The sequence below is a fragment of the Camelus ferus genome, chromosome 8, assembly GCF_009834535.1.
Source record: "Camelus ferus isolate YT-003-E chromosome 8, BCGSAC_Cfer_1.0, whole genome shotgun sequence".
NCBI lineage: Eukaryota > Metazoa > Chordata > Mammalia > Artiodactyla > Camelidae > Camelus > Camelus ferus.
In genome coordinates, this window is record NC_045703.1 from 61660471 (window position 1) to 61682929 (window position 22459).

General features: G+C 39.4%; 1 protein-coding gene across 15 annotated transcripts in view; it reads right to left on the bottom strand.

Annotated features, from left to right (window-relative positions):
• The window catches only part of SYNE1 (spectrin repeat containing nuclear envelope protein 1), a 427871-nt gene that overhangs the window by 67317 nt on the left and 338095 nt on the right, over positions 1-22459 (bottom strand). For all 15 annotated transcript variants that reach the window (XM_032485189.1, XM_032485193.1, XM_032485194.1 and 12 more), the window contains 11 exons: positions 21767-21937; positions 19616-19749; positions 19010-19214; positions 17158-17340; positions 16222-16368; positions 14008-14162; positions 13444-13591; positions 11140-11234; positions 8135-8369; positions 6355-6549; positions 2627-2752 (listed from right to left, as the gene is read on the bottom strand). In XM_032485189.1, coding sequence (XP_032341080.1) covers positions 2627-2752; positions 6355-6549; positions 8135-8369; positions 11140-11234; positions 13444-13591; positions 14008-14162; positions 16222-16368; positions 17158-17340; positions 19010-19214; positions 19616-19749; positions 21767-21937 — 1794 coding nt within the window. The remainder of the gene's footprint in view (positions 1-2626; positions 2753-6354; positions 6550-8134; positions 8370-11139; positions 11235-13443; positions 13592-14007; positions 14163-16221; positions 16369-17157; positions 17341-19009; positions 19215-19615; positions 19750-21766; positions 21938-22459) is intronic.

Below are 22459 nucleotides of genomic sequence, written 5' to 3' on the forward strand. Positions count from 1 at the left end.
TTCCTAATGGGAAACGGAAATCTATTTCCTAATTCATTGATGTTTCTCATCTTCTCTAGGTTGAAGTTCCATCGCTGCACTGATCTTCTGTACTTTTAAACTGACTTCATAAACTCCTTTATTTTTGTCCCAAGTTACTGATCATGTTAATGAAATATTTTTCAAAAACCCAAATTCCTAGATTTAACCTTCACCTTCAAATACTGAATTGCTATATTCTGTGATAAAGACTTTATAACATAATAGCTGAAAAGATCTATTGCTGTTTATTACTCAATTTAAAGTAATGGACTGAATATGTTTTCTACAGGAGCAGAGATTTCTTTAAGTTACTGGAAAAAATATGTATTCTGTTCTTTCGGGGAATGATTTAGGGAAAAAAATCCATATAACAATATTTGAATGAGTTGGCAGGAGTTTTTGCAACGGTTTGAACATATGACCAGTTTTACAATTTGTATAACTTGCTTTTTGCCAGCTGTTGATGTTTTTAGATTCCAGCTAATTTTGTACATGAATAGAGCATTTCACATGGCTTTCCCCCTCTCTTTTTGTCTCTTCACACAAAGGACAAGTTTCCAAAGGCAAAGGCAATTCGTGGTACTGTCGGAGGCTAACTTCTCAGGCAATTTAGGCAAACTAGGTTTTAGCCTAAATTTTCTAGGTAATTGCTTTGTTTTGCTGCTCAGCGTGGTTTGGGGAAGAGTAGCAAAGAGCTGGACCAAAATGCACCCTTCTAATCTCCAAACTTAATAGCAGGGCATGTTTGTAACTGTCGAGTATTTTGGGAGATTAGGTCCCGTGGTAACAGCATTTGGCTGAAAGACCAAACCATCCAGGTGTATTAAATATGAAGCATTTCTATTTACATCCTAGACATACTAAATTGTCTATCAATGCAAAGATTTTCCTCTTTTTATACTAATTTCAACCCCTACCCCACCCACTCAAACATCAGATATAGGGTATTGGTTAGAAAAGACATAAACAACGTGACCACCAGAATCCATCTGCTACAGACTCACTGACTCCGTCAGATGAGTCCACGTGGTAAAAACAATAGTCTTTGGATTCAGGAAGCCCTGATGCTAACTTTGATAGTGATTAAACCTCTGCATGCCTCACTTTTCATATCTGTAGAAGGGACGTAACAGATTGTCCTCACGAGCTTGTGTTCACGCCAATTGAGGTAACGCTGGTTAGGCCGTGGCACACAGAAGGGGCTCGCTAAATGCCCATTCTTGCTTGTCGAAAATATTCTTTAATCATTCATTATGAATTTATAGGCAACATTTCAAACTCTTTTTAATCTTCACATACTTCTGAATTTACACCTCAAGTTAATATTTCACTTACTTACCACCCATGACGTAGAATATACCACCTTCTGTTTTTCCTAAATATGCCTCTTCTGTTTCAAAGACTATCCTTAAATTTTAATACTGAAGAAAAATTCTTATATCCACCCTTTTCATGATTTCCAGACTTCTTTACAAATTAATCTTTCTTATATGCTTACCACTTCTTACCCAGAGTGAAGCAGAGAACTTCTGATTAAAATCCACTGTATCACTTAGCTGGTTAAAGCGCTTGACTAGTAAACAGGAGATCCTGGGTTCAAATCCCAGCAGGACTTGATCTCTCTCGGCTTTGTGTTCAGTTTAGGGGTGTAGCTCAGTGGTAGAGTACATGTTTAGCATGCATGAGGTCCCGGGTTCAATCCCCAGTACCTCCATTAAAAAATAAATAAATAAACCTAATTATCTCCCCCCTCCAGAAAAAAAAGAAAAAAAAAGGAAGAAAGAAAAAAGAAAATAAAAGTCCAAATCATTCAAGTCTGTCTGAAGTTTTAAACAGAATTCCTCCAGGGCAGTAATTTGCAAATGACTTGGCAAATTCAAGGACATGTGTTATCTGGGGTGGGGGGAGGGAGGCATTTTTAAAGGGAACTTTGATTTGTCCTGCATATTGCTCCGCTTGACTACAGAGGAGTGCGTGAGAAAGTTCCTACATCCACTAACTCATGTTGGCGTCAGTGAGCTCACCATGCAGGGAGTGGTCTGTATTAGCTACCGTTTTGCTTTCAAGTGCATTTGAAGTGTTGATCATAATCTTTAAATAGTCAGGGCTCTGAGTAACTGAAGGACTGTGTGTCTCCGAGCAGTAACTGTAACCAGCTATTTACAGTTCCTGCCTTCCTTACAGGAAAGAGCCTGGAGGGCAGGGTGTGTTTCTCCAAGGGCCACTGTATGCAGAATTTCCAGGCTGCCCAGCCTCGCTCTTCTTTCTGTGAACTAGACTCTTCTACTGGAATGACCCTCCAGCGTGGACACTTTAAAAAGATTGTTTTTATTGCTCTTAACCTAGCTTTCAAATATCTTTTAATATGGCGTTTTACATTTTGGTTTGCTTGCTCAAGGTAATCCAGAAACTAGCCTATAATTTGATCAACCACAAAACATCAACAACCAAGCTTCACCAGAGTTGCCTGCCCTAATGCAAAACACCGGGAACTCGCATCTACACGGAGACAACCACCGGGGCCTGGCCGGACTGTGCTCTCAAAGGCGCTACTGCAGGAGAAGCAGAAGTGGGTGACAGTGAACGGCTCAAGCCGGCACCTCACCTTGCAATGCATTTGCTCCACGTGGAGCTCTTCATGGTGATCTGGTAGGGGCTGGGAAAGCCTCTTCTTGAAAGTTCGCAGTTTCTCCAGAGAATCAGCTATTCCGTTCTCGCATTTTTCCCAGTCCTAGAATGGGAGGAGAAAGAAATTTCATGAATTGGGAGGGTGGGTGGTAGGAAACTGGGAAAAAGAAAAGAAAAACTTTCTTTTCAATTCCGAGAGAAAGAATTCAAGTTACACTGATGAACACTGTTGGAGGCGTGTCCACGTCCATTGTCATGGGAGGTGGCATCAGAAGGGCTGAGTTCTAAACTGAATGACTTAGTATCTGTGTGACTTTAAGCAGGTAATGCGCTGTATCTCAGGGCTCCCTATGAAACCTGAAATAATACAAACACTCTATGATTGCTGGAGGATTACAGGAAACAATGGGGGTCAAGACACCATGTACAATGCCCAGAATATTATGGGTACTCAGAAATGTTACCTGAATCCCAATCTATCTGCAGGTGGAAGTACCATCCCAGTATCTTGCCTCTTTCCTAACTCCATGCCTCACACTAATGTCTAATGTCTACGCTCTCTTAATGCACTGCAAAGGATGAAAAAGAGAATATGGAATCTCTTTCAGGGTGAAAATACATATAGGGGAGAGCAGTGATATGAAATGTAAAAATAATATAACCCTGACTCTGATTCAATTCCACACATAAATTGTCTAAGCCACTTAGATCTGACTTGGTACAGAAGCAGAAACATATACAACTATGAAAAGCAGAGCATTTGACTGGCTTTATCTTGATGGCACTGAAACGTATGTAACAAAGGACTAAATGTCTAAAATGTAAAAAACCTATAGAAAGCAAAAAAGCAGAGGGAGCGAGGTAACGCAGATTTTTAAAAGCGTGCATCTTGTATGACAAGTACTGCCAAGCGCCTGGAAGCACGGCACAGCAGGCTAGGTGGCACAGGGCGGCAGCGGGGGGTGTGGCAGATCTCTATGAGCTGACAAAAGAAAGCATACATTATATGGTTATGTTTTAGAAGGTTAGACACCAAACTGGCAACAACGGTTATCTCTAGAGAAGAGACCAGGATTTGGGTGGTGGTATTGAGGAAATTTCTTTGTACCCTCTATACTTCAATCATTATCTGAATTTTTTTCAGACACATGGACTTCTTTTGTGATTAAAAAAGAAAGTAAAAGACAAAAAAGAAAGGAACCATGATGGAGACTTGATTTTTTATGGCACCCCATCTACAAAATAACCCATTTCTGGTGTCTCAGTGCCAATTAAATTCAACTAAGCAAATCCCCTTAATTTCGTCAACTGCCCCCCGTTCCTGACTTCCCCCTTCTAGTTACCTTCCTCACAGTTTAAATTACTGAGCTCCAGAGAGACCCAACTAGAGCTGCTTTTAGTAGTTAGCCTGGCGCCAAACCAGGCTGCACGTCCCTTCACATCACCCCTTCCATCATCTTTCATCAGCAATCCTCTCCTGTCTGGGTTCTTTCTATTTTCTCTCCTGATGCCTTGTTTTCAGCACTGCAATGCAGAGAAGCCATTACCACAACGGTCTTCTTTAAAACGTGCTGGCCACAGTGCCTCCCTGCTCAGTGTCTTTTGGTTTCTAACTGGACAGAGAGTGTGGCCCACGATTCTCATTTCTGTTTAAAATTCCTTCAGGGAACTTCCCAGGGTATACAACCACATTCCTTCTTCCCATTCACTAGGAAGAATGAAACAAAAACAAACAACGCTGCCCCCTGCCCCCTGCCCACAAAGTCTATTTTGGACAGATTTGTTCCAATTCCCCTTTATTAAAATGTCTGTGTTCCCAGGCTACTCTTAGTTAGGCACAGTGAGGGAAGACAAAAGATCCTCTTTCTGCTGAAACTGAACAACATTCTCAATTAAATCATCACAGCCTCTCAAATCTATCAACATGCAGGTAATGAATGGTCGTTGGTCTAAAAGAGAAAAGGTCAACTTTTCATTCTTCACAGCAACATTAAGAGGCAATAGTGAAACAAGTAAACACGAAGGCATCGAATGATAATGACTGCATTCTTGGCGTATTTCCTCAGCATCAAATTAAGAGCTAAAAATAGGTAAGCACTATAGCTATGGTGAAAAGATACAGTAAAATGAGGCAGCAAAATCATTAGAGTTTAGCTTCATAAATTCCTTCTTAGGCAAATGGGATCTAGTGTATGATCCAGAAGAAAATAAAACTTTAACAAGAGAACAAGAGTTCCCCTTTCCAAGGATGGCTTAGAATCTGAAGGTATGATCAAGTTTTTTTTACTACATGAATTATAAGGAAATAACTAAATGTTATGGTCTGCAGACATCTATCAAAGTCGATGTTTTATACGCCAGCAAACAGACTGACAAGAAAAGCAAATGCAGTGACTCAGCCCTCTCGCCTTATTAAGTCTCAGAAATGTGCCCCGAAATCACATCACAAATAAAGAAAAACATATGGTTAACGTGTTCTCAACAGAATGAGTTACAATGTTTTTAATCCTTTCCTGAAAGCAAAAAAGAAGGAAAAAGAATCAGGCATATTGTATTACTGATGAATTGTGCTGTGTGCAAATAAAGGCGCGCTAACATGTGTTCAGTGGCATTTTTGATTGACTGTTTCCTACACGGAAGGTAAGATAATAATTTATTTAATAAATCCAGTAGAATAAACCCAACGAGTGTGCATACTTTAAGCATTAAAAAAAGCAAAATGTGCTTCATTAACTTTAGCTATTACCTTTAACCCAAAAAGTGACAGGCTGAATTTAATAATCTCATTAAAGTGTTGGTGATTATCACTATAAAAGGCACTATTTAGTCATGATCAATTTCAAAATGATGATAATATCAACAATGACAGTTACCATCATTTACTGAGTACACAGTATGTACCAGGTACTCTGACATATGATTTACTTTCACCATTTCATGAAATCCTCACAATGCTGCACTACATGTAATCATACCCACTCTACAGATGAGGAAACTGAGGCTTAGATAAATAGAGTTAACCAGGTTACTTGGTTTATTATGGTTTTAACTTGGGTTTATCTGAGTTTAGAACCCATGCCTTAATTCAACTGCAGATTTAATTATGTGTTACATAAGGAATTGGAAAGTGAGGGAGAAAAGCAGATTGTGGGAGGTCTGATAAATTTACATTTCCCTAAACTTACTGAGTGATCAGGCTATCTGTTTCCAACTAAAGGCTTAATATACCTCCTGGAGATTTTATCTTATAGCATCTTGCTTGGATGAGTAAGATCAACTCGAGAGTATCTTCTTGGATAGCTCTTCCTGCTATAAAACAAGCGATAGCAATCTTGAAAACCACTTCAGAGTCTTACATTAGGGAGTGCAATCTACTCTTTGCATTCTTGTCTGGATTTATGAAGTCATCTCATGGCTTCTGGCTTAGCACTGGCCATGAATCAGAATTCATCGCTTGGACAGTCTTATTAGACTTAAAACTACTTTGTTGGGGGATTTTCCGGAAAGACAAACTGCTGAAAATTGGGAAACTTTTCTAGTTCATGCAAGACAGGACAATGTCTCAATTAAGACACAGGGGATCAAAATACCGCAGGGTATGACTTAACGATGTGCATTAAGATAACAATGTCGAGGACGGGGCACAACTATTACAAGGGCTTTTTAAACTGCGCTAGGCCTACAGGAGGAAAGAGCTGAACTTACTTGCAACAGGAAAGCCAGTTTCTTCTTCTGCTCCTCCAGGTGCACACTGGCTGATCTCCACTTCTCCTGCATTTCCGTGAGCTCGGCCTGCAAGGCGGCCTCAGCCCCGCCGTCGGCGGAGAGCAGGAGCTGCTTGCCAGCCTCCACGGTGAGGATGTAGCTGCCCTGCTGTCGCAGTAACACCTTTTCTTTGAACTGAAAAGAGCCACAGATTTTTACTTTCTCATTCTTTTCTTCACTGTTTCCCCGTTATAAGTATTTTTCAGTGGCTCAAAATGTTTGCATACATAACATACCCTCTTTTTTCCAAAAGGCTTTACTGACCTAGTACTCTGTACCTGAGTGGAGCAACGTGTAAATAAATAAGAATTCAACAGGGAGGCTTAGTGTCTGCTCCCGAGTTAAACACCATCACGATGCAATATGAGAACCGCTCTACAAGACTGATGCTCACAGAGGGACAGCTAGCCCATGTAGGTGCACAGGAAGCTTCTTCAAGTGGTGAAAGCTTCCTGAGTCTTGAAAGACATTAGGAACACAACCAGATGAAGAAGGATCTGGTGTGAGGAGGACCAGGAGTCAGGGAGAGGACACCTTCCACACAGAGAAGTGAGGATGGGCAAATGCACTTCCCACAATAAAGATGATGAATGCAGGACACTGGACATCGCTTTCAGTGGCTGGAACAGAGGATGCCTGTGAGAGTGTGGGAGAAGATGAGGCAAGACCATGCCTTGCACAGGAATTTGGTTTTTATAGTAAAAGTGACTGAGACTCACGGAAGAGTATTAAGCAGTAGGGTGGAAGATAGAATGGAAAAAGGGCATATATTGGAGATGCTAAGACAAGTCGGGAAGCTGTTGTCTATTGAGGTGAGAAATCGTGAGCGCCTAAATCTAAGGTGGTGGTGGTAGGGATGGAGACTTGAGGTATATGAGATCTGGGGAGGAGAGAAAAAGAAGAGTACAGCTCTAGAATGACTCCAGGGTTCCTGGGTGATGGCGTTTCCATGGTTTGGGCACATGGGATGGGCTGATGAAGCATTGCTGGTCCGGAGATCACAGGCTCCGTTGACGCCCACAGGGTATATTATGTCTGTGATGCAAGTAGATATAAATTTAAAGGTGGTTAAATAGACCAGTTGGAGGCTTAGGAGGTGAATGGGCCCAGAAGATACCAATCTGACCCTCCTCTGCTGGTAGGGAGTAGTTGAAGCCTTGTGCAGAGATGAGGTTTCCCAGAGATGTGAGGAGAAGAAAGGAAACAGAGAACATTAACCTTCAAAGGAAGAGGAGCCCATGAAATGTCCTGGGAGGGACTGAAGAGAGGGCGAGGAGGTATCCACGGAAGAGGATGGAGTCCCAAACTCCCCAGCTGGTGAGAGGAAGGGGCTGGATTGGGAATAAACAAAGAGCTCACATGGGACTGAGCCACTTAAGTGGCTTGTTTAAATTGCTCGTGAGTTAAATGTGTATAATCAATGTAAAGTCTTTCTTCTCCGCCACTGTCTTTCCATCCGTGCTGGGATCCCCTGAGCTGCTGTGAGGCCTTGGTGTGTGAAGTGGAGGCAGTCTTTGTGAGAAGCTGGGACTCACCATACGTTCATCGTTAAATACGGACTTCATAATGCAATCCTTTTGTATATTTCTGTTGACATTTGGGAACCATGCTTGTCTGCATTCCAGCCTTACTCGAGAGTCCTTCTGAAGAACCGAGGCCAGGGTAAAGAGTGCGGCGGAGATGCAGGAGCAGTTGGAAAAGAGCGTGTCTGGCACCTTACCTGCGCGTCATCAAAGAGGGTCCTTGCTTGTTGCAGTGGTATTGGGACACTTCCGAGACCAGTCGCGGGTACATAGGACACTTCAACCAACCACTTCCGAAGCTTCTCCGCCATCTCCCTATAGCGTTGCCACTGGCGAATCTGGCTGTCGATGATGCCCCGCCTCTGCTGGGCCCTGCGGATCACCCCCTGCCACTGATTACTGAGAAGTGTCAGCTTCAGGTTGAATTCATCCCTGGTGAAGAAATAATTACATCAGGGAAACCACTGTAATCCTGGATGTAGGTAGCTAATCAAACGATGTCTACTACTCGATGACCATAAGCCCTAACAGGTGATCCAGGACAGAGGTTTTCAAATATCATGCCATGATCTATTATTAAGTCTATTGAAAGTAATTTTAAAAATTAATAACAGTGAAACCACTAGTGTTTGCAAACGGTGAATGGATTCTGGTCTCAGCACAGGTGGAAGATATATCTGCAAGGTCACTGTCATTTACCCTCTGAGGGCAAAAGAGGGGACAGAGTGCAGGGCAGCAGCTACACTGGGCGTGGCGTCTCTGAACACACCCAGGACCATGTGTGCAGCACGTGACACCCTCTTGCGTGTGCGACCATAGGAAAAAATGAGGGACACAGCTTATTTATAACCTCTGTCTACAGCTACAATTATAAGCCACTTTGGTTAAAAAAAACTGGGTTATTTAAGCTAGAATCATAAGCCACTTAAATAAAATTATGTCATTTAAAAATATTTTTTAAAACAGTACTCCATAAACTCTCAGTATTCCCCCACAATAAATAGCCCTAATCGTCAGCAGATTATTTCATATACTCATCTAAACCATCCCTGCTGCATTTTAAGCCCACTCCATTTGTTCTTACAGAAATGAAAACTAGCTAGTAGTCATTTTCGGAATAAAGGTTGGCCATATACTTAGAGATACTAAATTTTCCTTCAACTTTCTCAATGTCAGGCTAACTTGTCTCAGATCTTTTTGTTCGTTCTTTCTGCTTCTGTGTTTTCTACCTTTAAAAAATGTTGGTAGTTTTTTATCAGTTTTCTTGAACATCCAACTGTAATTCTACAACTGTTCTGCCCAGTACCAAAGAGAATGAGTTTCTCTGGAGCTGAGAGTGGTACTCACACACTTTAGGACTATAGTGTCACATTACTTGTGCTTTCTCTATTTTACTAGTTTCGCTCTTCTTCCCTCTTGAGGGTGGTTTCTCATCTGAACTGGACTTACTATTCTGGGCTCCTATGTTCTGGACATCTTCTATTACCTAGGGCCACTATAAACTTTGATTTTGTAACCAAGTGTATTATTAGGTGCTTCTGTTTTTGAAAGGAAGTTCTGGTACTTAGAATCTAATTGCAGCTGAACCAAATGTGGTGAATTAGGTACAGGAGACTTTCCTAAAAGTTACAAGCATCCAACATCTCTGAGAACACCCAACTCCAGGGCTTGAGGATGTTCTGCACCATGAAGCGTACCCTACACCCTGCTTCCCTATCAGATAGCCATCCAAGGTCTTTGGAGCCTTCATCCTCACTTCCTAGAAACAAGCTGTCCTGAGCTATCTGACAGTATGAGGAACTACTCAAAACGTGACACTGGGCTCAATGCTGAACTTGAACTCTAAAAAGCAAAACATATCAACAAGCTTTTAAAATACAATACATTTGTAATCTGGGGCCTTCCTATTTGTCAATATGCTCTCATTTAAATTTTTTTAACTGTCAGCTTTCAAAATTATCCTCTGGTCCAATCCTCCCATCTTCATTTCTTTGGTGTTTTTCCCTAAATGTTAACATTTAAAATTTAATAGGTGTTGGCTTGTGCCTGAATGCTAAATTTTATTTTACTTAATGACTTGAGCTTTTATAATATTGTTACAAGAGTAGGGAGGATAAAGCAAAAGATAAGTTAATTGCATTTGAATTTGTCTTATTCTGAAGGCCTTAATGTCTCAGTAAAGCTCACATTTAAGTTTGGCTTACTTAGAATAGAATAAATATGGTATCACATTTTGTTGTTCCAAGCTTAACCATGAAAATCTTTCATGTACTTCCAAATAAATATCCACTTAGAACCGAAATTGCTTCCAAAATATTTTAAAAAAAAAAAGCTCTTGATAAAAATAATGACTTATTTTCTATTTTTTAAAAAAAGTTAATTATAATCACAACTACTGGTCCTAAGTAAGGGAAAAATGTACACATGTAATAAAATAAGGTTTTGAGGTTTGTACTCCAAATATCAAGAGTAATATTGTTCCTAGGAAGTACAATTATAGGACAAAATTGCCAATTCACATACCATAAATCTAAAGGGGAGCTAGATTTTACTTCTGCATTTTTCATACAGAGATAGTCTGCTAAGTAAATAAAGAGGAAGCAAAATTTCAGGCTGAGCGTAATCTGACTTAAGGCAGCAAGCCATTTTCAAACATGGAGGCATTATCGTGGTATGACAAACCCGCTGGTCCTGACCAGAGACCAGGTACGTGAGTTCTAGGCTTGATTCTGCTGCTACTTAGTCATGTGGCCTTGGTCAATGATCAGTTCACGATTCTGAGTCTCAAATTTTCATTCATAAGTCAGAGAGATGGTTGAGGGATCTCTATGCTCCTTGGAGGAATAAAATTTCTGTAACCGAATGAGAATTATTAGAAGCATCTGTTTACAAACCATTGGTGCATCACTGATATAATTCATTTGGACCTATTCATTAACGCCAGTCTCTTGCAGATGACTAGCGAAGGTTGGCTAGGTGATTTCCAATTACTCTATACTCATATAATTTAACAGTAGTTCTTTAAAAAGATTCAATATTCAGTCATTTCAGAGATTCAGACAAGTCTTTCCTCCAATTACTGAGGCTCCATTGCATTACAATTGCCTTAGGAAGATTGGATTTATGTCCTTTAATCTACTCATTAAAAAGAAAATGACCAATTTACTGGAACCTTTCTTTGTAATAATATCAGCGATCCTACCTGTCATCAACTTGACCTTGTTCTAGAAGACGCTGCCCATCAATAATGATCGAGTGCAAAATCTGCTGACGACTGAACATCTCTGCTTGAAACAACTGTTATTTAAAAAAAGAGGAAGAAAAACATAATTTAGAGGTCCTAATTTTAGTGACCAGTTCTTCAACAACTTTCCAAAAATTCTGGTTTAAGCTAAGCTATGGAAAATATCTCCAGCTGAAATCAGAATGTGTATAAAATCTTGCAGTGTAGGAATAATGTATTTTTAAACCATCAATTAAGATAAACTTAAAAATGAAGTTTATTTTGTGCTTACTAAAACTAAGTGACTGAAAGTAGAATTATGTTTCCCTTCTTTCTTTCAAAATCACCCAATAAAGTTAGTTAACACATAATTTGTATTCTGGTTTATTCTGTATGCAGAATATAGTCCATTTTCAGACAGACAGAAAATAGCTTAAGACCTTTAAAAAAGTTGAAGAATGGGGAAAAAAAATCCACCCTATTTTAAAACTCACTGTTTTTCAATTTAACTCAGTTAATAAAATTATTTCACTACTAAAAAACTCAAAAGAAAGTCTTTCATTTTCACTGTTTTTTTTAAACAGTTCTATTGAAATATAATTCCATAACACACAATTCACCTAGTGTACAATTTAATGATTTTCATTATATTTACAGAGTTTTACAACCATTGCCACAATCTATTTTAAACCATTTTCATTACTCCCCCAAAAGCTCCATACACATTAGCAATCACTCCCCATCTCTACTCAATCCCCCAACCCTAGGTAACCACTAATCTATTTTCTGTCTCTATGGATTCACCTACTTTAGACATTTCATATAAGTGGAATCATGTAATTTACTGTCCTTTGTGACTAACTTCTTTCCACTTAACATAATGTTTACAAGGTTGTTCCATGTTGCAGTATGTATAAGTACTGTGTTCCTTTTTATTGCTGAATAGTATTCCATTGAATGGATATACCACATTTTATTTATTCATTGGCAGTCAGTAGATATTTAGGTTGCTTCCACTTTTGGGCTATTGTGAATAATGCCACAATGAACAATTAATTGTCTGGTACAAGTTTTTGTGTAGACATATATTTTCCTTTCTCTTGGGTGTATAACTAGGAGTGGAATTACTGGGTCATATGGTAATTCTATGTTCAATATTTTGAGGAACTGTCAAACTATCTTCCAAAGCAGCTTCACTATTTTACTTTCCTACCAGCAATGCAAGAGGATTCCAATCTCTCTATATACTCATCAACACATGTTATTTTTTTCACTGTAGTTGTCCTAGTGGGTGTGAAGTGATATCCCATTTTAGTTTTGAGTCACTGTATTTTATTTCATCATAGGTCAACTCTGTGAAATTGGCCTTTAAAATACCTTACACATATTTAAATTCTCTTTTTATTTTTTTTAATTTAAGCAACATGCCTTAAAATAGTTTCATTTTCTTTTAAGTTTTGCATTAAGTTTTTTTCTGCTTTAGGTAAATCCTCTCTATCCATTTGTGTGTATTTCATAAATACATGAAACATCTTAGTTATTCTAGTAAACAGCAAAATAGAGACTAAGAGCAAATTGATTAATTTGCTTTTTTATCTAATTCTTAGTGTTTCTTGAGAAATGACTATAATGCAATTTGATCAAGAGGTACACTTGGGAGATATTCAGTAGTTTGACTTCCTAGTATTAAATCCGTATTTGCTTGGGGTGGGTATAGCTCGGTGGTAGAGTGGGTGCTTAACATGCTCGAGGTCCTGGGTTCAATCCCCAGTACCTCCATTAAATAAATAAACAAAACTACCTTCCCCCCTAAAAAAATAAAGTTAAAAAATTTTAAAAATATGCTTTTTAAAGAACTCACAATTTTTACTTATCAAAGACTTTTGATCAAAGACTTTACTCTCTTAAGCAACTAGCCTTGCCAATATTATGTAGTCTGTAACTCAACTTGGAAATTATCTAACCTTCTGCACTCTTTCCAAACACCCCTCTGCTTCCCTGGCCCTCCTGGTAAGTAGACTTTTACCCCAATTCTGGCATGATACCTTGCAGGGTACTGAAGCCTTCCACATGCTTATAACGAAGTATGGAACAAAGACTGGACCACATTTTTGTGATTAAGACATCAAAACTTCAAGTTTAAGAAATACGGCAAAACCACGCATGCATGTGAGCAGATTCAGCACGCGGTACAGCACTTTTGTTCTTCCACGCGACACAATGCAGCATCTCCCAAAGGTCTAAAACGATTTTATTACCCAGAAATCTACTGGCATAACTTACCTCATGTGCTCTCTGCTGCTCCAAAAGATGCTGATAATTGCCCGAAATCTCTACTGCTAACTTTTGTTCTGTTTGAACCAGGAATTCCATCCATGTTTCACATTTTTCCAAGAAAGTCTGATGTTGTAGCAAAAATGACTGTAACTTACTGAGAGAAGAAAACAAAAAGAGTAATGGTAATGTCGTTTTTTTTCTTACACCTTTGGCATATAAAACTGGATTAAGTATTTTCTGCCTCCAATTCTATTTTGACTCCCACAAAGCTTTAAAAAAGACAAAAGGAAAATTTAAGAAAAAAAATAAAAGTTTTAAACGGTAAGTTTTAAAAATGATAAAATGATGTATAGGTCTTTAATATAGTCTTATGTGCAAGTTTTATTTTTGATTGACACAATATTTAGTACATTAAACATGAGAAACCACTTCACAATTTGAGTTTCCCACTTTGGGTTCAAATTTCATGAGTATCATTGGAAAGACCTAGAATTTATAAATATTACACAAATCATGAACTTATTTCTACTAATGTATCATAATGGCCAAAACATCTCCCGGTTACTCTACCTGAATCTTTCTGTAGTCTGAGAGGAGATCAGAGACCAGTGCCGGTTCAGATTCTGCATCCTTTTGATTTCTTTATCATTCAGGGGTAACCGATACCCGAGCTCATTCAGACGATCCAAGTCTGGGACCATGCTGCTGAATTTTAACATCTGTCCCTGAAAGCAAGGTTTAAAAGCAGGTTTAGCACTGTGGTCAGACGACGCAGAGCTCCTTCCAAGCACACTGTGAACTTCTGATTTGGGGAAGAAGTTGGTCTTTGGTCTCCTACACATTTCTAGGTCACCTATTTGCAATCTCCAGGGCTGCACACACACAAAAAAGCTGCATCACCTAATCAGCCTCCCCTGCTGTCCCTACTGCTGCTACAGGGACTCACTATCCTTCACTGGACATTAAGCAGTTTATATGTGTTGTTCTTGATTTATTTACTCAGAAGTAATTTCTTGCTAGAACTGATAAAGGATGAAAATTGTGCTGATGACTGAAAAGATTTATTTCTTACCCTTTATATCTTATTTATCCATGTTACTCTGCTCCTTTATTATTTAGTAATAATAATAATAATAATAATAATAATAGTTATAATAGTGATAGCTAACATTTATTGAGCACTTATGAACCAAGCATCGTTATAAGAGCTTTACAGGTAATAACTCACTTTATCCTGAAAACAATCTCATAAGGTAAGAACTGCAACTATTCCCCAGTTTACAATAAGAAGAAGAGGCACAGAAACCTTAAGTAAATTGCTCAAGGCTACCCAGCTAGTAAGTGGTAGGGACAGGCAAACAAGACTTGTTGGGTTCTCCCTAGATGAAATACAATCCCACTCAAGCTTTGAAATCACCACATGTTATCTTAAAAGCTTCAGTTTTTGGTCCCTGACTCTCAACCTCAAAGCTGGTGAGACTCAACTAAGAAAGCAGCCTGTTTTCAGATCTCTTTCCTTCCTTCACATCTAGGACAGAGCTGCCTGTTCTGGTTTTCCCGTGGGCATTCCTAATGCTATCTAGGAAATCAGCAACAGGAAGAAGAAAAGGTCAGGACACCGTTGGCTTGTGTGTGTTTCCTCTTCCGTGCTTTGCAAAAGGCTCATAACCCTGAGGAAAGGATCAATCTTTCCAATTGTTGAAGCCCAAAGCAAATTATTAGATGGCAGAACGTCCCCAGGCAGACATCAGCAGTGAACAAAAGTGACAGGACACAATTCCTTCTCATGGTGCTTACAGAGAGTAAGACATGATTCCAACAGGAGAGAGAACAAAGTCACCTAACCCCGTGAACAGAATGAGATGGCAAGATGAAACAATGAGGAGAAGAACCGTGGGCTGTGATAGTATGTCACTGGGGCGCCTGACCATGGACTTAAGTGAAGGCTTTCCTAAGAGCATATTGAACAAAATGAGCAGGAGTTGATTCCTTCCGGTGGGGAAACAGTTGGTGGGGACAAGAAATGAATTCCAGAAAGGGGCCCAGGAGGACACTGGGCATCCAGAAGCTGGGAAGCACTGTGGCTCCCAAGCAGCCGGAGGTAGAGACAGACAATGGTGAAGATGAGACCAGTAGGAAGGTGGAAGCCAGGAATTGCTGGTCCTGATAATTCACATTGATCTTTATCTGAAGAGCAGTGGGAACCCATGGAGGGTTTTAAGCAGAGGAATCATGATAAAATGTGCATGTCTATTGTATTCTTCTATTTACGTTACTGAACGTTTAAAACAGTTCATAATTAAGTAAAATCTTTTAAGAGAAAAAGATCATCCAGGCAGCTATGGGGTGGAGGGAGAAAGGTGGCTGCAAGGAGGCCCATGGAGGCTACTGTCGTGGTCCAAGAGAGATCAGGGTGATGATGTGATGGAGAAGGGAGGTACCAGAGCTATGAAGGAGGTGAGCGGCTGGGCCTGGGCAGGGACAGGCAGGAGAAGGAGGAGTGAGGTGGAATCCTAGGACTGCTCCTGGAAGGGTCTCCCATCACAGGGTGTGACATCAACTTGTGTTCATTGCCATCACTCCTCTAAGAGGACAGAAAAGCCATACTGGCAAGAGTTTCCTTGGGAACTTAAGATGAAAAGTAGGCTTACGTCAAGAGTTTTAAGTTTTCCTTAAGGTTTTGAGGACAGAAGCTAGAAGATCTGGGGCTAGGATTTGGATATACTTACCTTTTTTTGAGGACAGAAGCTAGAAGATCTGGGGCTAGGATTTGGATATACTTACCTTAAGTTCTTCCATCCTTTCCTGGATGGTGGAAAGGTCAGATGAGTGGCTAGGGTCTTGCGCCTGAAGGATTTCTTCAGCTTCTACTATCCAGGCCTCCAAAGCTTCTAAACTCTTGGTAAAGGTTTCATAGTCAAGAACTCCAGCCTTTTTTTTTTTTTTCACAAAAGAAAATTGGTATTTAGAAATCTAGTGAAAGGGCAAGTGAATATTGAAGTTATTTTTCATATTCTTATATTATATTGTCAATCTCAAATGGCATTCTTAAAAAAAAACAAGGCTACAATGATTTAAATTTTCTCTTCTTTATTAGTGTAATTTTCCTAAAATTAAGAGTTAACTTCTATGTACCATTCATTAATTAACCAATTAATTTTTTAAACTCATTATCAAATAGAAATATATTCTCATTCTTACAAAAAATCTGTTATGTAGAGGGGGAGGGTATAGCTCAGTGGTAGAGCAAATGCTTAGCATGCAGGAGGTCCTGGGTTCAATAGCCAGGACCTCCATTAAATAAATAAATAAGTAAACCTAATTGCCTCCTCCTCCAAAACATACACACACAGACACACACACACACACACACACACACACACACACACACACACACACAAAACAAGAAAAAAGGATAGAGTAAAAAAATTGTTATATAAATGTGAACGTTCATTTTAAAGCTACTTGATGGTTATTAACTGACATGTTTTACTCAGTATCGTGGAAGGAAGCACTGATTTAGGGGCAAAGTTACATCAGTACAAGACTCCCTGCTCCCCTTGACCCCACTGAAACTTCCAAATTTGTTTATGTTTTAATTCTTCCGTCTTGAAGGAGGCATTGTCTCGATGATGAAAAACATTCCTCTTTTTTCTGTGTTTCTGCCCAGGTGTCACAGAAAGGCCAATGTATAACACCCATCAAACAGGAGCTCTGTACCTGTAACATCGTCTGCTGCTTGCAAAGAGCCTGTTCCAGGGCACCCAAGTGTTGACTCAAAGACACTTGATCAGACTGAATGGCTGATGCAGCCGAAGCGTCCACTTGCTGCTTGAGTTGCTCTCCCAGTTCATGGAGAACAAAAAGGGAATCCTTAACTGTCTCCAGTCCTTTGAGGAGGTCCTACGGAAGATGAAAACATGCCCAGCATGAGACAACATGTTAAGTGTATTAATTATAAACAATCAGCAAAGGGCCACACATCTGGAAACACTCAGTTCTTCAAATCAGCACACCAAATAACCTTCACCTGCAGGAAAAAATAATCAAGAATTGAACTAGATTTTTAAAGATACGTATGTGCATTAACACTTCAAAAAATTATATGTACTATTCTGATTATAAAAGCCACACAGATTCATAGTAGGATACTGGAGAAATGCTGAAAAACTTACATAAATGAGAAAAAAAAAACCCATTATCTACAGGTAGAGCCAATAACTGGAAACATTTTAGTAGTTTTTTTCCTGCCTCTTCATGTAACTGATATCAAATTGAAAACCCAGAGCTACATTTTACCTTTTTCGATTTAATATTACACACACAAGGGAGGAGTTGTGTGTGTGATCATATCACAGTGGTTCCAATACCCCCTCCCCTCTCCGTGGCTGCAGAAGCCTAGCTATGCTTCCGGTGAGCAAGAGGAAGAGTGGTCTGGATCTCCATTCTTTTCCGTGTCATCTCTTGCCTCCACTTTTTGTGGGACCCTCTTACATATTTCAAGTTATACAGTGGAAACTCCCTGTTTCCAGTTTCCATCTACCACTTAGGGATGACGAATGATGGATTCTTCCACCTGCTGCTGGTGCCCCACCAGACACAGAGAAGAGAGCAGAGTCTGCCCGCGCAGTGACTACTGTGAGAGGAGGAAAAACAGCTTTAACCTTGACAGAGATACCAGAAAATTCACAGCGGTAATTTGGAGCACCAGACCCTACGATAGGCATACCTCAACTCAGGAGGATGGAAAATGGAAAGCAACAAACCTCTAAAGATAAATATGTGGAAAGAGAGAGAAAAAAAGGACAGAATTAACTTTGCTGCAAATGTTAAAACTTCAGCTTTAAAGTGATTATTCATTATTCATGTCAAGGTATTAGAATGTACTGAACTTCTATTTACGTGCTTTTTCTAACTTGCCTAATTCTCATAGAGTGACTTGGGAACGTTTATAAGATCTTTGAAACAAGTTCATTAGAATAAAGACAAATAAGGGCAAGTAGTAAGAGGCATGTGACAGGTGAAACAAGAGAATTGTTCCTGAAAACCTTAAGTAGGTTACTGGCAGCTGCAGTAAAAAAGAGAAATATTAAAAAGCTATTAAAAAGAAGTATACCCGTAAATCAGGGGAGAAAGACTTCTTCCTACCATTAAGTTCTTAGAAGAAATTATTATGTAGATGCTTACATAAGAGATAATGGACCTAACTGGACAACACCTTTTAACAGTGGATTTTTAAAAGATGTAACATTACTCTTCATATGGTCATTTCTTATACTGACCACCTCTGTAAAAACAGATAGCCCCAATCTTTCACATGGATTGTATTCCTTTAGGAAAAATGGGAAAATAACTCTTTAAAAATAAAGCAACAGGAGGGGTAACCTCATAAATCTGACACATGGGCAACTGGGTTCTGAAAACCTAGGAGGCTCTTTGAAACTTAATTATTTTTGGATAACCATCTCACAGAGAGACGCAGCAAAAGCTTGCACACATCAGCAGTAGCCCTGCTAAACTTGAGAAGGCTAAGACTGGCGTGTTGGGAAAGCACCATGGTTCCTGGACGTACGTTGCAGTCTTGAATCCATGTGGCAACCTCGTCGTCAGCGATGTCCTTGTCCGTGGCTGCCTTCAGGAGCTCATTGGTTCGACCCTCCTGCTGTTGAACTGTGGAAGCACACTGTTTGGAGTAGTCCTTGTATCGTTGCCAGAGCTGAAGTAGGGCCTTGCTGGAGTGCAGCTGCTCAGCAATCTCTTCCAGCAAGTTATTCCATCTGGAAACAATAGCCAACACTCATGGGCAGATTCCCACCTATCGCCAAATGCTGTTATTTACTATTTTATTTTTTGTGATCCTGGTTCATGTGGTTATGGAAATAATGCAGATGTCTCATTTCTACTTAATGTAATAAAAAGTAACATTTCACACTCATATTTCAAGGGTAGACAGTAGACGTGAGGTCAACCTTTGGGTATACAGCTGTTTTAATTCTTTTCTAAATATCTTCACTATTTTTACTTACCCTTAAATTCATTTTGTGAAAACTAGAACATTAATAGGATAGAATCTCTATAAAGTTCAAATTCAAAATGCCAGCATTTAATTGCATCATGATTTATAATAAGATCATGCAATAAATAACGTGTAACCATATGAAATCAGCATATTCCATACCTCAGGTTGACTTCTTTGAGCGTATTGGTAAGAGTTTCTGTCACAGGTGGGTGACACTCTTTTAATAGCTGGTTGGTGATAGAGCCAAATTTCTGTAAGCTCTTTTCCTGTTTTTCCAGGTCATCTTGAAGATTCTACCCAAAGGAAAAGTATCAGAGATGACATGACAGGATCTGAATTCCAATGATAAGTTTAGAAGTAATTTACAGCTTTTTTCATAAAGATGCACATATAAGTACATAAACCATGACTTTGCCCCAATGCTTTATAAGCTTTCTTTAGATAATCAGTCTTTTCTTTTTTATGGTTTTGTTCTTATGGGTGTGAAGAGGGATTCTTAACAATTGATACTCCTTACAGCGGGTTCTGGAATTCTGCTGGGAAAGCTCATGGAGGGAGCCCTAGTCCACCGTCAAGGAGGAAGCTATGGCGCTGATGTGTCACAGTGTGGTGCTCTTCGATGCTCAAGGTCAGAGTCCAGATCTCTATTTTATTACTTACCCAGAGTTGCTCTACCAGAAACTCCTGGAAATGAGACTCTAAGAAGGTATAGCTTTTCTGAGTACCATCTCTAAGTTCTGAGTGTTCTTCCTTGCAAAGAATATTTATTATTAGACTGGCTGTCAGCTTGATGGAGTCTTCTACCAAGAACCAGTGAAGGAACTAGAAGAAAGATATTTCCCTGGAAATATTGCTCAAGCGATAGACTCAGTTCTTAGAAAAACTCCAGAGGTGAAGCAGGATGACAAAATCCGATCCTACTTAACACTGATATCTGGTTGCCATCAAATCAAAATATGCAGGGAATAGACCCTGAAGTCTTTCATATCTTCAGATGGCAGATGTTGGGGGGAGGGTATAGCTCAGTAGTAGAGCCCACACTTAGCAGGCACGAGGCCTTGGGTTCAACCCCCAAAACCTCCATTAAAAAAATAAAATAAAAATGCTAAGAAAAAAAGAGTTTAAAGAAAGACAGTAGTTGTTAAACACAGAGCAGGCTCAATTGGAAAGTATTTCTAACCTTCTCGAAGTTGTAAAATATGTTTTTTAATTTACTATTCTCAAAATAAGTTTTTATGATTCTTCGTATCTGCAACAGCTATGGTTTAAAGAAGTTATATATATACTCATTTCATCCTCTCTCCCTCATCCCCCAATAGAAAAAAAAAAAAAAAAAGAGTATTCCCTTCAGAAAGACTGCATGTGAGGTCAGCAGCATATAAACTTTGACTGCCAAGCCAGGGACGTGGACTGAAGTAAGGAGGGTACAGGCTGGGCTCTTCCATCCCTGGGGGCCTGCCCTGCTCATCCCAGAGGCTGCATTATTTAGCCAGAGAGAAAAGGCAGCAGCAGGTGAGAGTGCCCAGCACACAGGTATACAGGGGAGTGATGTCAGCAACTGACTGAAGGCAGTGACCTGAGACAGGGGACTGTGCTGTGTTTAAGCCAAGCAGCAGCGAAGCCCTTCTGGATGAATACAGTGGTAAGGGACACACAGGAAACCAAGCAGGAAGCACTAGAAAAGGAGGATTACATATACATGTTGACAAGCCCACAGGCATTATGCTGAATGAAAGGAAAACAATGGTTTAAAATGTTTACCACTTTTGCTATTTTTGTTTTAATCCCTTAGACTATGTTCGGAGAAACAGGATAAAAAGACAAGCGGAAGACGGGGGGAGTGTAGAGCTAGCTCAGCGGTAGAGGCCACGCCTAGCATGCACAGGGTCCTGGGTTCAATTCCCCGTACCTCTGTTTAAAAAGAAAGAAACCTAAATCACTTCACCCCCATAAAAAAAAGAAAATTAAAAAAAAAAGAGAGGGAAAGGGAAGACATAAAAGGCAGCAACAATGGATCCAGGAGGTTGATTTCGCTATAGAATCATTTTATAAAATACATTCATGGGGATATTTACATAACAGAATTGTAACGCTCATTTAATTATATACCAGCTATTCCAGAATTTGTTATCCACCAGCAAGTTGGATTATATAACAAACAGAGCAGGTAAAATCAATTTTAAACATTAAAAAAAATCTAAATGTAAAAAATCTACACCAATATTCCAGGATGATGTTTGCAGCTATCCCTTTTTTTTTTTTTTTTCCTCAAATGAAAAAGGTTTAGGATGGGTTCACATTGTTCCTTACCTGAAGATTGTCTACCTGAACTTGCACAGCTTCTAAAGAGCCGGTCAGCAGGCGGAATCGGGAAAGAGAGTACCTGGCCTCTGTGAGGCGGCTGTTTATCTCATCAAAGGCTGCTTTGTGGTGGCTCCACTGGTCAAGCACGGACTTCAGCAGGATCTTTAATTGCTCAACCTTTTGAAAGAGACAGACACTTCTTACAACTGCAAAATATTTAAAATGATGAAATATACATTCCACTGATGGACAAAGCATTAACGTTTAAGAACTTCGTTGCAGTGTCGGGCATTAAAAATAAACTCAGATTTTAAAAAATTTGAAAAATAAGATGTAGCAATGTTAAAATTTATGCCTTTCATACTTTTAACCACTCGGTCTAAATTAAAATGCTTAAAAAGTTTATATAGATAATGTCTCTATATAATATATATTATTTATTTAATATAAAAGTAATAAAAGGTCGATATTTAATACCACAGTTTAGGAAATATATTAAATGAGTGTTTCAAATGCATTACTTACTCCTCATAACAACCTTATGAGGCAGGTCGAATCATTATTACCATCTTACAGATGAGAAACTGAGAGACAAAGAGGTTCTGAAAATCACCTGAGGTCATACTGTTAGTGTGTGAGAGATCTAGATTTTAATATAGGCAGTCTGGTCCCAGGAAACGAAACCTCTCTATCTATCTA